The sequence below is a fragment of the Rhinolophus ferrumequinum genome, chromosome 14 (assembly GCF_004115265.2).
Source record: "Rhinolophus ferrumequinum isolate MPI-CBG mRhiFer1 chromosome 14, mRhiFer1_v1.p, whole genome shotgun sequence".
Lineage (NCBI taxonomy): Eukaryota > Metazoa > Chordata > Mammalia > Chiroptera > Rhinolophidae > Rhinolophus > Rhinolophus ferrumequinum.
The window spans coordinates 18,190,472-18,205,838 of NC_046297.1; the positions used below are offsets into that span (position 1 = coordinate 18,190,472).

At 41.2% G+C, this 15,367-nt stretch overlaps 1 protein-coding gene across 1 annotated transcript in view; it reads right to left on the reverse strand.

Moving 5' to 3' along the window:
• Nucleotides 1–15,367, reverse strand: part of CHD7 (chromodomain helicase DNA binding protein 7) — a 186,507-nt gene that overhangs the window by 25,162 nt on the left and 145,978 nt on the right. The window contains exons 14-20 of the mRNA XM_033125788.1: nucleotides 11,550–11,693; nucleotides 10,227–10,482; nucleotides 4,631–4,841; nucleotides 3,887–4,082; nucleotides 3,413–3,580; nucleotides 3,027–3,206; nucleotides 67–177 (exon numbers count right to left, since the gene is read on the reverse strand). Of these exons, the coding sequence (XP_032981679.1) occupies nucleotides 67–177; nucleotides 3,027–3,206; nucleotides 3,413–3,580; nucleotides 3,887–4,082; nucleotides 4,631–4,841; nucleotides 10,227–10,482; nucleotides 11,550–11,693 (1,266 nt within the window). The remainder of the gene's footprint in view (nucleotides 1–66; nucleotides 178–3,026; nucleotides 3,207–3,412; nucleotides 3,581–3,886; nucleotides 4,083–4,630; nucleotides 4,842–10,226; nucleotides 10,483–11,549; nucleotides 11,694–15,367) is intronic.

A 15,367-nucleotide genomic window follows, 5' to 3' on the forward strand; every position in this document is an offset into this window, starting at 1 on the left:
TTGCAACTTCTGAACAAGGCGGCCTTGGGTGAGCTCAGACGGGTTTGAATGGACTCTCTCACTCACCCTCCCATTTAAGGCATCGATATCCAATTCGGCCTTCTTAGCCCACTTTTGCCAGAAATTTGGATCATCCAAAGAAATATCTGTCCTATTTCCAGATGCAACAAAACTGGCCTAAAGGGGGAAAAATATGCGTTACTTTGAGATGCTTTTCTCATAGACAAAATGCAAAACAGCTTTCATTTATTCATTCACTCAGACATGTCTACATTCTTCCACTGTGTGCCAGACGCTGCGGTCAATGGGACAAGGAGGGAGGCTGCCCCTCAGGCAGCTCAGTGTCCAGGGGTTGAGACAGACCAGGAAACAGAAGATGACTGCAGCTCAATAAATGATAGGTAATAAAGGGTACGTATAAGTGCAGCTGACATACAGAGGAGGCCCTAGCCAGGCTCAGGTGGGTGGCGGTGCAGGTCGGGGTACAGGGAAGGCAGTGGTGGGAAGACAGAACAGGGTTCTCCTGAAAATGACACCTGGACCAGACTGTTAGAAGCTCAAAGAATGAGAAAGCATGCAGACGTTTTCACGGTAGAGCATGTGCAAAAGCACAGAGAAGAAAGGCAATTCATCGTATCATGTGGCTCGGGATTAGGGCAGGCAGGGAGAGTAGCCAGAGATGGAGCTGGCAAGGCAGGCAGAAGCCATGTCCAGCAGGGCCTTGCACGTCCGGTTAACAAAGTCCAGACACGACCCTGAGGAAGCAGAGAGCTCTTTGAAGTCGGGGGTCATCTCAAGATGGACACGATCACGTCCAACATCACGGATGTCTTGCAGCGTGGAGGGCAGAACAGTACAGAACAGGCCACTGGCGTTTAGGGGAAAATAACGAAGACCAAAAACGGCTCTAGCAGAAACGGACATACATATTCTTGAAAAGCTAAGACTGAAAGATGTGAAGCACGAAGCAGGAGGAGGCAGCCAGGAAAAACCTCAGCATCTCAGCAACTTTGGCATCTGAATGGTGTTACTGAATGGTGAACAAATAGGGGTGCGTGTGTGTGTGTGTGTGTGTGCGCGCACACGCGTGCACAGTGGATGGAGGGGCAGGGATGCTGGACTTGGTTTTGTATTTACCAAACTTGAAGTGTCTGTGAGGACTGAGGAAAGAACCTGAAAAGACGCAGAAAGGCGTGATGGGGAAAGTGTGGGTCCCAGAGCCCCGAAGAGGCCTTTCCAGACTGGAGTGGCTGGGCCCTGTGCCCGTGCGACAGGAGGGAGCTGGGGCCCATCGCACACCATCACCACACACAAAAACTCACTTAAAAGGCTTGTAGATCTAAATGCAACAGTGAAACTATATAACTCGTAGAAGAAAACACAGGAGCAAATCTTTGCAAGCTCGGGTTAGACAATACACAAAAAGTACAAACAACAAAAGAAAAAAATGGGTAAACTGGCATCATTAACCTTAACCACCACTAAGAAAAGACTAGAAGAAAATATTTGCAAATTGCATTTGGAATTATTTGCAAATGGATGAGGAATTCTTATCCAAAATATGTAAAGAATTCTTAAACCTCAATAATAAAAAGACAAATAACTCAGATGATCAAAGGATTAGAATAGACATTTCTCGAAAGACAATATACATATGGTCAACAAACACAGGGAAAGATATTCAACAGCACCAGAGAAACGCAGATCCAACCAGAGTCAGCTATCACTTCACACTCACTAATACGACCACAATCAAAAAGTCAGAACAACAAAAAGTGTTGCTGAGGATGTGGATAAATTGCAACCCTAAAACACTGCTAGTGGGAAAGGAAATGGTACAGTCACTTTAGAAAACCGTCTGGCAGTTCCTCAGGGTTTGTGAAACACAGAGTTAACATATGACCCGGCAGTTCCATTTCTGGTATATATGCAAGAGAAATGAAAACGTCCACGCAAACACTTGTACGCAAATATTCATAATACCCTTATTCATGATAACCAAAAACTTCACTATCAACTACTGAATAAACAAACAACCCCCATGTCCATTTTAAACTGGCAAATGAGACAGACATATAATGGAACATGGTTCAGCTACAATATGGATGAACCTCAAACACATTATGCTAAGTGTATGAAGCCAGAATGAAAAGACTGTATGTTGTATGTTTCCATTCATATGAAATGTCCAAGGTGGGCAAAGCTATATATAGAGAAAGTAGATTAGTGGCTGCCAAAGATTTGGGGTGCGGGGGGTGTGGGGGGAAGGCGGTGGAGGGAGGGAGGGAATGTCAATGGGCATGAGGATCTTTTGGGGGTAATGGAGATGTTCTACACTGACATGTGGTGGTGGTTGCATAAGTCTGTCAGCACAGGAAAGGCACTGAATTGTACACTTAAAACAGGTGAATCTTATGGTAAGTATACTGCGTTTCAATAAAGCTGTTCAGAATAGAGTGGGCCTGGGTGACGATGGATGGAATAGTACACAGGTGAAGCCTCCAAGGGGCTCTCGGCGGAGTGGCAGGTGCTCAGAGCTGGTCTGCTGGAGACGTGGGGAAGAGGTGCAAGCTGAAAGTTGAAAAATAAGTAAATAGGGAGTCAACAGAGACAGCTGGTGCAAATAATGCTTGTGTGGATTTCAGCTATGAAAGACGACTTATGGAGTTGAAGCTAGAGGGGAAAACGGAGGAGACGTTTTCAGGATAGGAGTGACTTGACTGTCCTCGTAGGCTATGTCAGGATTCAGGATCTCAAAAAGTGGAGAGGATGGGCCAAGGACACAGGTACAGAATCAACCGGGAGAGCTGGGAAGCCGGTCTGAGGACCAGGGAGGGGTGACTACCAGCGCCATGTCCATAGAACAGAACCCAAAACACAAACGATGCTTCATGCATTACAGGCTCTGCAGGAAGTTAATAATTAATTTCTCAATTTGCAATATAAAGCAAACGTTACACATGCATGTCATGGTGCTGTACGTAAACTCTATTACACTTCTATAGAAAACCTGCCTCTATTCGCACCTTAGCAAATGTGGAACCTTTCCCTTCAGACTCAATGGTGATGGTGTGGGTTCGCCGTAGGAGAATCTGATCGATGTCTTCTTCGCAGAATTTAGACCCTTCATCCTCCTCGTCCATGAGTGCACCATAGGCCCCTTTTCGTAGAAGATCCTCTATTTCTTTCTTGGAAAGCTGTTGTACCTGTTTTAGAGGAGTATTTAAGATAATTTAGAATTGAAATGTTGTAGACTAAACAAATGTTTCGTTTTTCTCAAAGAGGGTGAACCTGAGTTATAACAAAGGAAATCTGAGGTTGAAAAATAATCAGATGCTGGAGAATGTCTCACTATCATTTAAATCAAGTAAGGAGGCGGAAGAGATGAATGGGCTGGGCCCGTGCGGCTTACCCCGTTGGTAGCGTTTTCCCTTCCACTCATGGACTGCAGCACGGCTTTATCCAGACCAAGCTTCAAACTAGCCTTGTCGAACATCTCCCTTTCATAAGAATTTCTTGTAATCAGCCTGTAGATTTTCACAGATTTGCTCTGTCCTATTCTATGACACCTAGCCTGAGCCTGGAAGACAAAGAAAACTAATGGCTACCAAAGAAGGAAACACTCAATTGTCAGTTATAAGAGCATCTATTCCAATAAACAGAGGTGCAGTTTAGAAGAGGGTTAACATACGAAGAAATTACTTTTACATTATTAATAAATTGATTACTAGTTGGTTCATTTGCCCCGATCATGGGACACCGCCTGAGTGACTACATGACTTTAATTTATTGCTCTGATGGAATTCTCTGTCATAGTAGAATGGTTTTAAAAAGCGGGGGGTGGGGGGGTGGGGGGGGCATCAGGAAGATTTTCTTGCGTGTTTACCTGGAGATCATTTTGGGGATTCCAGTCAGAATCAAAGATGATGCAGGTATCAGCAGCAGTAAGATTAATGCCTAGGCCTCCTGCCCGGGTGCACAGGAGGAAAACAAACCTATCAGAATCAGGTTTGGAGAATCTGTCGATAGCTGCCTGGCGGAGGTTGCCTCTGACTCGGCCATCGATCCTTTCGTATGGGTACCTGGAAAATGTCAGTATTAACAAGGAGGCCTGACAAACGGCTACAATATACTGGTTTTTTTCTGTTTTTTTAAGAAAGTAATACAACTTGGGGTATATATTAACAGAATATTATTTTTCAGAAATAATGTCAGAGCAAATAGGTTTTGTTGTAGTTTTTCATACAATCGGTTGAATGCCCAAAGACTGCATTTTATTTTACCTCCTGCCCAGTGAAACAACTAAACTCTAAAAATAGCTGGCACTTCTAACTGTAAAATGACAAACAATTTCAATCTTAGGTAAGAACAATCCTCCCCTAGTCAAACGAGAGAAATGGGAAACAAAATCGCCCACGAAATGATGCAGAGTCCTACTGCAGTCACCACACAGAATAACTGTCATGGATACATCTGTAGTTTTTAAAAAGAAACGTAGCACATTTCCCCCACTCCATCCCCTTTATCATAAATGTCACTTCAGGGTGAACCACTTAAGAGCCCTGTGAAAGGTCGTTTTTTTTTTTCCCTTTTCTTTTCCATTCCGACGGCACCACCGCGTGGCCCTCACCGTCTCTGAATGAGGTAGTCTTCCAGTATGTCCAAGCAGCGCACCATCTGGGAAAAGATAAGCACCCTGTGGCCACCAGCCTTCAGTTTGGGCAGCAGCTTGTCAATCAGCACGAGCTTGCCAGCAGCCTGGATCATCGCCTGGAGCTGAAAATCTGGAGAGTCTGCACTGTGTGTTTCTTTAAACTCTTCCAAAATTTTCTCTTCAGCACCTGCAGGGATTGGACAGCAAAACGTGAATACTGTAAAAGGTTATTACTAAAAACAATGAACTTGCTTTCAAAACCCACTGCAAAATGTAAGAACTAGAATGTTATACTCATGTTTACGAACATGAATCCGTTCACTTGCTCCAAGTTAGGTCTACATAAAACCAGGAAGATAGAAAAGGCATCGAAGTTTTAAGCACAACACATTTAGGCATTTGGAAGGAAAAACCACATTTTCCAACAAACAAATGTTTGCTGATTGTAGAAACTGAATTTCAACAACAGACTGTCAAGCCAGAAGTGGCAGAAACAAGCCAAGGGCCAGATACCTACAGAAAATTTGGAACCTAAAATGCTGAAGAAATGAAGATCTGTTTACTAGCTGAATATAAACAGAAACAACAAAATCTGTTCTGAAACTAAGACACAAGGGGATAGAGATCTAACAATGACAGTGTAAGGGCAGTAGTTTGTCATTTTTCAGGATTATTTTTAGGGATTCTTTTTTAGGGGATCTTCTATTGCAATCTATAACTCTTCCATTTTCATTCTCATCTGATAATTTCATAAGGTACAAAAATTCTATCCTGAATTATGCAAAGCTCTTAAAATTTTAAAAATAAAATAAACCTGTTTCACTTCTCCTGTTTCACAGAAGTTAAGCATAAGACTTCTATGCTTAACCCTCTTTCCTCACAGCCCCACATAGATTTCGGCTTGTTCAGAGACTTGGGTGCATCAGAGAGCAGCCCCAAGAGAATGACATCCTTCTCACCACTTCCCCCCGACCCCAAACACACACTTATCCAGGAACCAGCAGGCTAAGCTTCCTTCAGCTGCTTAGGTGGCTTAACTAGAATTATGTCGCGTGGGTCTGGCCTCCTCCCATCTCTGGGGTTAATCGGGGCATGACTGCTGTGCTCAGCTCCCTTCCCTAGGGACGTGGTGCAGTCACCTATTCTTTAGAAAATACAAACAAACCCACCTAGTGGGATTGGTTCCCAGCCTTAACCTGTGCCAGAAACTTGAAGCTACTCTTCTTACCCCCGGTTTTAAACATGTGAACTGACTACTACATACGAGATGGGGACACACCTCAAAAGGGTTTTAAAGGTTAGGTTAGTCAGGCCACCCCAGCCACATGGACGGTATTTCTGCAAACAGCAGCAGATGTAGCAAAAGTGCCATCCTATTTCCATTTTAAGGGCACTTGCAGAAATTAAGTTATGACACGGTCATATGCAGAAATGCAGCTTGTTAATTATTAATCAACAAAGAATCTTCCTGAGAACGGATTAAAGTCACGTAATGCCTTTACGAAGCAGTAAGGCCTTCTGCAAAGCACACTGCTACTTCTTATGAAGGGCGACTGGCAGAAAATGCCAGCTGGGTCACAACTGCCAGTCTCTCACGCCCCTTTTCCACATGAGTAAGAGGCCAAGATTCAGACTGTTCGTCTAAGTGGGAAGAAATGCAAAGGTTTTATTAGGAAAATGTTAACTAGGAATATTCTTGAATAAAGTTGAATCATGTTTTTCAAAACATAAAATTTTAAAATCTAGGTTTTAGACTCAGGACAAGAAGCTGACAGGAGAAAACAGATTTAAGTCCATATATTACATTGGGGCTTTTTAAAAAGTTTGTTCTTGTTGCACCATATACTCTAAGCTCTTTGCAATTCAGGAAGAGACAGATTTTACTCTTATGCTATTTGGGTAGTTATAGTTTGTCCATATTAAGATTACAATTCATAATCAAAATAAAATACAGTGTTTTAGTTTAAAACAAGGCAGTGGTCAATGAACAGTTTTCAAAAATGAAATAATCTTTGTTGATAAAATAAGTGTCAGACATGTTTGAATTATTTTAGTAAAAAATGTGAAAATGTAAATAATTCAGTCAAATTACTAGAGATTTAATTTTTTTCATTTTAAATTCATTCAGAGATTTATTCTGCTTTTTCAATGCTACCAATAATTTCTCATCTTATAGACAAAATTAAAATTCTTTCTGACTTGACAAAAGCTACTGCTGAATTAATCAATTTAGATCTTTGTTATGAATTCAGGTTTTTAAAATGGCAACCAGTTTACACTAATACTGCATTTAAAAATATCAGCAAACATATTTTATATGATTTCTTTAGCATTATATTTATCATGGCTATATTTATTATTAAGGGGAGGTGGTAGGGAAGGTGTTGGGGAGGAAAGCAGTTTCCACCTTCTGATATCACAGCCAAATTTTCAAGTTTATCAATTAGATTTACCTTGATGTTAGATTTGTAAGTATCAGAAAATGAACTGGAAATAGATTATGATAAGCCAAAATACGTAGTTTGTTGGCACTGACCTAAATTAAAGTACTGCTCATATACATTTGAAAATGTGTGTGTATGTGTATATGTATGTATCAAAGACAACTTGAAATAAGTGTGAGAGACTGGTCACTTACACAGACGGCTGCTATGAAGGCAGTGGCTGCAGTGTTACCCAGTTGTATTAGCCACAAACAAACAAGAAATTATTTACTTTTGAAGAGTACCAGAAAAAGAAAAACAGGTTACTATTTTCTCTCTGAAATCCATTCTATCATGTAAGTTTCAGCCTTGTTTTGTTACTGCCCACAATTCTCTATATTCCTCCTACCCTCAACAATAAAAACAAATGACTCAAGTCACCCCTAACCATTAGGGGGCTTTGACCAAGTCTGCAACATTATTTTTACTGTCATATAGGGGAACTAAAATTGGACATTCCATTCTAATAAAGCTTGCGTCAATAATAACAACTCCTTTTATGTTGCCCACTTACCTGCTTAATTTTTAGTAAGAAAAACGAGTGCATACAGTGCTCCAAACACTATTTTAAGCACTTAAGCACTAATATTAACGCACATTAAAAATATTTCCAATTTATGTACAGTTTGTGTTCTACCATCACTTCTACTTTTTTTCCTTCTGCTTTGCTTATGCTATACCACTCTCAGTTTAGTTGCATAGTTGTTTCTATTTTCCTCAGTTACAGAAATGCTGTGTTTTGTTGAATTAAACTTTTGTTTGATAGGGGCTGCTCTACTCTGCCACAACCAATACAAATTTTAATTTAACCTCCAAAATTGAAAACTTCCTTATATCTGCTCAATAAATGTGTGCAGAGACGGTATCGTGTCAGTACACATTCTACTCCACACCTCTGTGAAACACAAGGTTATCTGGGAAGCTGTAACACCTGATGTCTGTGTGTGCGTGTGTGTGTGCGCGTGTGTGCATTTGTTGTTTTTCACTAGAATTTCCCAACATAAAGGCATAAGTGTACCTGCTTAACAGACACTTCATAACGTGTTGTAAGGACAGAAAAGCTGACCTCAAGGTGTGACCAATTAGTGCAACTGCCACAGATCCAAGCCTCAGAAGTCCTAAGAGCCTCCTGGCAAACAATGCACGATACAGGATGACCCTGGAGAGCAATCAGCTTCAGGAAAGACCCACCAGCTGTGTTTTGGAGGAACTCGCCCCTCACAACGCTCAGTGCATGCAATTAGTATGTAACCAAACAAGGTAAACTTGATGAAACTGGGAGTGGATCCCTAACAACCATTGCTGAGATCATCCCTGTCGCACGCATCCTGCTGGCAGCATTTAATCTCCTCTGTGAGTGCCTTTTCTTTCCCCTTGGAGGCTACACTGCCTCATTTTCTTTTTTTTACTAGACATGAAATGCAAAAGTGAGTGTGGGTGTGTGTGTGTGTGTGCGCACGCGTGTTGTTTACTCACAGCAGCTATTGCCCTAAGCCCCAACTCCATCTCCCCACCTCAGGAACAGGCTGACACTCACTATAATGGCCGTACAGGCTCTTAAACACGTGGTGATTAGCAGGTTGGCAGCGTCAAACATATAATTATCACACATGATACTCTTGTTAGAACGCAAAGCTAAAAGCACAGAGTTTGACAAGGAAATTCACTGATGTCACACACAGCAATGACCTCAGGTGCTACGCTCAGGCTGTCTTCTAGGTGTAGACCATTTGTCATTTAGGAATTGGAGCTTCTGGATCTGAGGTGGCTGATAGGTGCATAAGTTATGAAAAAAGGAAAGATGAGGAACTCTTTAAATTCGTTGCCCTTGAACCTCCTGGATTGTGATAAAGACCAAGCAGGCTTTGTTCTTTCTCCCCTGGAAAGGACCCGAACTGCACTGCTGGCCAATGACGACTGAGCACAACACCCCCATCAGCCAGCCATCATCTTACCTGGACCCAGATTAACTCCAGCCCAGACCAACTACCTCGACAGCCCCCTAGCTGGGCGCTCTGCTTGTCTGTCCTTCCCGACCGCCATCTGTTTTATACGACGTTGCCATATCAATCATCCTGAATTACATTTCTAATCACTTCTCAGCTTTAACACTAGTTGTGGTTCTCCCTGCCTACAGACTAAAGCCAAAAATTCCATAAGCTAGCATATAAGGCTTTCGCACACAGCGGGGGCCCTGCATGTCTGGGGTCACCATCCTACTGTTTCCTGCATGCACTTTCTACTTTGGGAACTGGGCAAGTTCCCCTTTGTCTTCCCGCCTCCTTTTCTCTGCTCATGTTGTTACATCAGCACAATACCCTCCGTTTGACTACCCCTGACTGGCAAAATCCTTCCCACTCCTGGCGGCTTGTCTCAAAGCCATCGCTTGCTAACGGCTTTCCTAATCTCAATCCCTGACAAACTGAAGGCTCTTGTATTCTCCAGAGCATCTTACACACCATAGGCATGAAATATGTATTCCTTAATGACTTTCGGAAGTATCTAATACAGGTTTTAACTCATATGGTTATATAACACTATCAATTTCGTTGAGAAAACAGGAAGACCATGAAGTATTCATTAATAACAGGGACAAACTATGATCAAAGCCTTAAAATAATCTCATTCTTAGGGAATAGGTGCTAACGGCCTCTAGACTGAGAGAAATTGTCTCCTATCAAAGTTATGAGACAGCTAATAGTTGCCTTCTCACACCGAAGTTCCTCTTTCACTTCTCTGATTTACACACACACACATACACACACAAGATCTCAATCAGGGGCTAATTTCTCTTTAACGGTTAGCACTTTTGATGGCTTTTAGCCATGGAGCACCAACACCTCCTTTGGTCAGGTGAGCGGGGAGAAAGGTGAGGGGCGGTCCCGCCTACTTCAGGGACTGGCAGGAGCCATGGTCCTCTGACTTCGCTGCCACAGCAGGAGGCATCACAAAGAATAGGAAGCTGGTGAAACCCACACTGAGATGACAGGATACAGTGATGACTACAAACCATAAAATCCTCAGTCTGGAGGGAGAAAAGGGTTTCCGGTGTTTTGATAGTCACTAAGTTTACAAATGGCCGGGCTTACCGTTAATAAGATATGGATGATTGCAGCACTTTCGTAATTCCATCATAGTGTTTAAAAGGTTAGGTACGTTAGCTTGACCACCACCTTTGGAAAGAAATGTAAAATTCTTCTCAAGGATGGCTCGGTAATATTTCTTCTGAATGTTTGTTAGCTCAACTTCAATAATAGTTTCTTCTTTGGGGGCCAAGTTCTTTTCTACATCCTCCTTGAGACGTCTCAACATCATTGGCTTTAGAATAGCCTGGAGTTTTTGCACCTAAAAAAGGACCTTAAGTAAATACTGGTATCATGATTTGCTTGCATGTTAAAACATATCCTAACAGAAAAATCAGGATTATCCTATTTATTTACCATTCACTTTCATTTGTGAAAGCCAAGTAAGGGCAGAAAGGCACTCCTCTTCCGGCGGTCATAGCAGAAGTGCATGAAGGGTGAATGATTCAGTTTCAAATGGACTGTTTCACACATCGAGGAGTCCTGACCAGCCAGAAAGCTTGACAAGTACACAGCAGAAATAACTGCATTTATTCACTTGGCTTTCCCTTCTCCTTCTCTTAAGCCGTAAGCATGATGAGGGAGAGGGAAGAGACTATGTGTGTGCTCTTCCTTTCTAGAAAGAGCGAGTAAGTCAGCAGTTACCTAGTCCCTGCACCAATGAGCAAGCAGAGACGTCTCTCTCTGGTTCTCTTTTCTGTTAACTGGCAATAGGATATAGAACACCAGATAGTTTTTATTTTTTATTTTTTTTAAATACTGCACTTCTTTCCTTTTCTTTTCTTTTTTAATGTGTTTATCCAGGACCCATTAGCTCCAAGTCTAGCTGTGGAGGGTACAGCTCACAGTGGCCCATGTGGGGATCAAACCTCATTTATTTCTCACAGAAATCCTGTGGGGTAGTTAGGACCCATGTTTCTAAATGAAAATACATACACTCAGAAAAGTAAGCAATGTGACCAAGTATACTAGTTAAGAAACAAGGCGAGAACCTTAAAACTCTGGGAGGCAAATAGTTTTACACATTTCAGTGGCTTCTGACACTATCCCCAAAAGCATACCTAGCAAAGCCACCAACCTGAACATGTATGTAAGCTCTCTGCAACTCTAACAGCCCCTCATGAGGGCAAATGGACAAGTAAACAAACAAAACCTCCATAATAAAGACCTGGAATATGCAAGGAAAGGAGATATAAAGCTCACTTGTCTAGTAGGTAGGAAAAAATTGATATAATTTACATTTTTAAATAGTTAAATATTAATCCTTTGCCATTTCATGGCTTAATCGTTAATTAGATGACCAAAATACAAAGTAGACGTGGTAGGTACCTGTTCTTCGGTTTTCAGATCACCAAATTCTTGCATAAAGGTGGTTTCTGAAGGGAAGCGACTTGGTTCCAAGAAATGAAGCAAGCTAAAGAGCTCTTCCACAGTGTTCTGTAGTGGGGTCCCCGTCAGCAGCACTTTGTGTTCCTACAGGAATGAATACAAGAAAAGCAACTGGTCAAATTGTAACCAAAAAGAATTCCTGAGAAACCAGAGCCCCGCTCTAGATATCCAAGTCCCTATTTCTACTCATTAACGTTAATTTAGTGTCCACTCTAGGTAAAGAACAGGAATTAGGCATGAAGGCGGAAATACAAGAAAAACCCAGTCCCTGCTTCAGATACACACACAGAAGGGCCCTCTAGAACTCCGCAGACCCTATAAATGTGCCTTGTCATTTCGTCTCTTCCTGGGGTTATGAGGGCAACATTTCAGTGTCATGGCTTCGTGAGTCCCTAAAGTCTCAGTGCTTTTTCCCCACCAAAGTTGAAGATTTTCCCTCAAATCCCTAGACTCAGATAAAGCTTACACGATTCTTTCTGTTCTCTACATCAACAGCACTCTCATCTCCCCATCTGCTTCCTGCATGACTCATGTTGGAGACAAAAGAAGTTCTTCTACACGCAACAGCATATGAAAAACTATTCTGTTCTGCAAAAATTTCAAACTAGCAAAGAGGTCAGCTTGGTTTTAAATACCACAATCACTTTTTTTTTTAACAGATGCTATTTCTAACTTTGTCTCTTGAACCGAATTAGGTATTTCTTTAAAACAATTCTTCCTGTTTACAAGCTCTTTCTCTGGCTTTCCTTATGCATATGTACCCTTGTTCTTCTATTTCTTTATATCCAACACAGAGGAGCTGTTTGGCAGTGACCAGTCTTAACAACAGTGAGTTTATTAATCTCAAGTGCCTTATATTCTTTTCTACTTTGCCCATTTGATTACACAGCATTGCTATTAAAGCTATTTCAAAAACTGACTATACCTTCTAGTAGGTTCAAAGCAATATTCTGCCTTAACTTGGAATCTGACAAGACTTGGTAGCCAAACAGAGTATATGCTCAGTAAATACTAGACGAATGCTGTAACTAAGGACATGCTAATTTTCTTAATATCTACCATGTCTTATCTGTCAATGAAGCTCTTTGAAAGCGAGGTGAAGCAGTTCAATTTGCTTTTATTCTTCCTTTTCTCCCCTTTAAATAAAGAGGTCTCTGATTCAGAAGATACACAGATTACCATCTTCAGGCTCATTAAATCCATGAAGAGTAAGGAGTTTGCAAATCAATTTGAGATTTTTAAATGTATAACCCTATTGGTGATAACACGGCCACAATCCCTGAGCTATTCCAGTTCTGAATAACTTCATCCCAGCTTTTTAAACAAATACTGTCACAGAGTCATTGCAATGGAAGAGCTGTACTGATACTAAAGACTGTCTCCCAGTTTTTCATATCCTTTCTTACTGAGTTAAATCCTGAACCTCTTACCAAATACTTCAGAAAAACTTATTAATTGCAAAATATACTTATTTGTAAAAAGAAACTCCATTTTTATGTGGCTTCCCCTGAAGGGCTATTTAAAGCCAGTTACACCGACTGGTTATTTACACATATGACCCTTTTACAAGGTTGCACATGAGTAGTGGGATAGAACTAGGCTTCCACTTGAAAGTAGGTAACTATGAAACAACATACAGTTAATACACCACGCATCCTAAAACGTCATGTAAGAGACTCAGGCCATCAAGCTTATCACCTCCAAGCTCTGCTGCATCAGCATATATGCTTTGGGTTTAAAAACGTTACCATTCTTTTTAGCTCTGATGGAGTGATGTCCATTTACTTTCATTTCAGCAGACTTTTAATTTTGTGAGGCCTTCTGACATGAAAGACGAGCTAATGGAATCAATGAAGAACTACTACCACCTCCAGAGAATTCCTTCCGTGTCAGTAAGGGAACAAGGAGAAGGCTGTGCTTTCCAGAGGTCCTGTGGAGGACAGTGGAGACCAGTGGACACCAGACATGTCCCTCAGCATATCAGCGCACAAGCATCTCCTCTGTGTGGGACAGCTGAAGATGCTCACTGGTCTCTCCTTTCTGAGAACACACGTGAAGACAATCCTCAGCAAGTGCACTTTCATCCTGAGTCTAGTGCAGGTAACAATTCCCTGTGACCTGCTCCATAGGTGGATAGAATTATTATGTGCTATTTTTACTGTGACTTATTCTAGGAAAGGAGAATAAAAAGGCAAGTGTGTAAGTTCTCATGATGTTTACTTTAAAGTAAGGATTTAAACACCAGGTAATGAGCTGTTCAGAACTGGATAAATACTATTATATACTAATTCTGAACGACAATTATGCGTTCCATCTTGAAAACATTTCTTCTGAGATAAAAATTCTTGATTATCAGAAATACAAACATTTTGTTCATTTGCTAATCTCAGCTTCCCAGTTGGTGAGCCATGAATGAATTACAGTTAAGCCAAGTCTTTGGGGCAGCCAGAGGGGCTGTGAAAGTCGGGATCCCAGGACTGGTTACCTGTGGCAGTGGGCGGCCCTCTCGGTTTACCCTGGTGTGACACACAAATATTACATTTTCTGTATGTGCCATTATGTGGAAAAGATTAGGAAACACTGTACTATGTAACAGAAAAATTATCTGGATAACAGATTCTAATCCATTAATCAAGTGTTACTAGAAACACTGGAAAATCCTTTGAAGTCTCCCAATGACAGATTGTTTGATGTTGACAAAGTTCTACTAATCTGTGTTCACCAATGGAAGGAAGACTGTTTTGCAGCAATAATCTACTATCTGGAAATATGTGAACTAATAATACAGAACAACTTCGATAAACTCACTGTGGTAACTACCTATTTAGCCTTCAAGAAGTGATGCTGTAACTGTCCCTTATGTGGCCCTCTGTGAGGGTGGGGCTCCCCTCAGAAGGTGTACTTAGACATTTCATGAGCATTAGCAGTTACCTGTAAATACTTCAGCGTAACGCTGAATTATCACCTGAAGACACCCGATGCAGCCATCAAGTTTCTCTTTCCCATACACTCCCCCACGTCCTCAAATGTATTCACCATTTCTAAGTGTTCTAATTTGTTTTGTGGGTTGGCCACCAAATAATATAAACTGCTTTGAGAAAGCTCTTAGGATGGCTTTAATACTAATTCATTAGGGGGAAAAAATGGGAAATCCAACCCTAAAAACAGGATAAATCAGTCAAACTTTTTCCTTTAAACAAAGCTAGATTTTGTTTCAAATTAAAAGAATAGCTGGCAATTCCAATCATCTTCATTTAAGAATAAAAGAAGCTGCTTCCAAGAACCTGCGCCAACAGAAAGCTTTCAAGTGTTCTGTTCAGTCAGTAAAATAATTTATAGCCATGAACATACAGAATACTCCTTTCCACCTCAAACTCTCAATTAACAAGAGATCAAATTAATCTATAGACATCAACATTGAAGGGATTTAAAAAATGTTTTTGTACTTTTATGAAACTCATCAAAACATCCAGGACAAGCTAAGTGACAATAACTTTGTTTTTAAAATGTACATTAAAAATCAAAACAAGTGATCAAAACCCACCTTATAAACTACAGAGTGAAAAGAAGCCCGAGGACGACCGAGGTCATGTCATCCGCTAGGAAATCACACACACACAGCAGTACAGATGGAAAATCAACCCAATTCTACCACTTCTATGGGATATTATCCCATGATACTCTTACTGAAGAAAATCTAGAAAAACGTCATCAGGAAGACCCGACCATCTCTTAGGGAGCTAGAAGAGTATGGGATA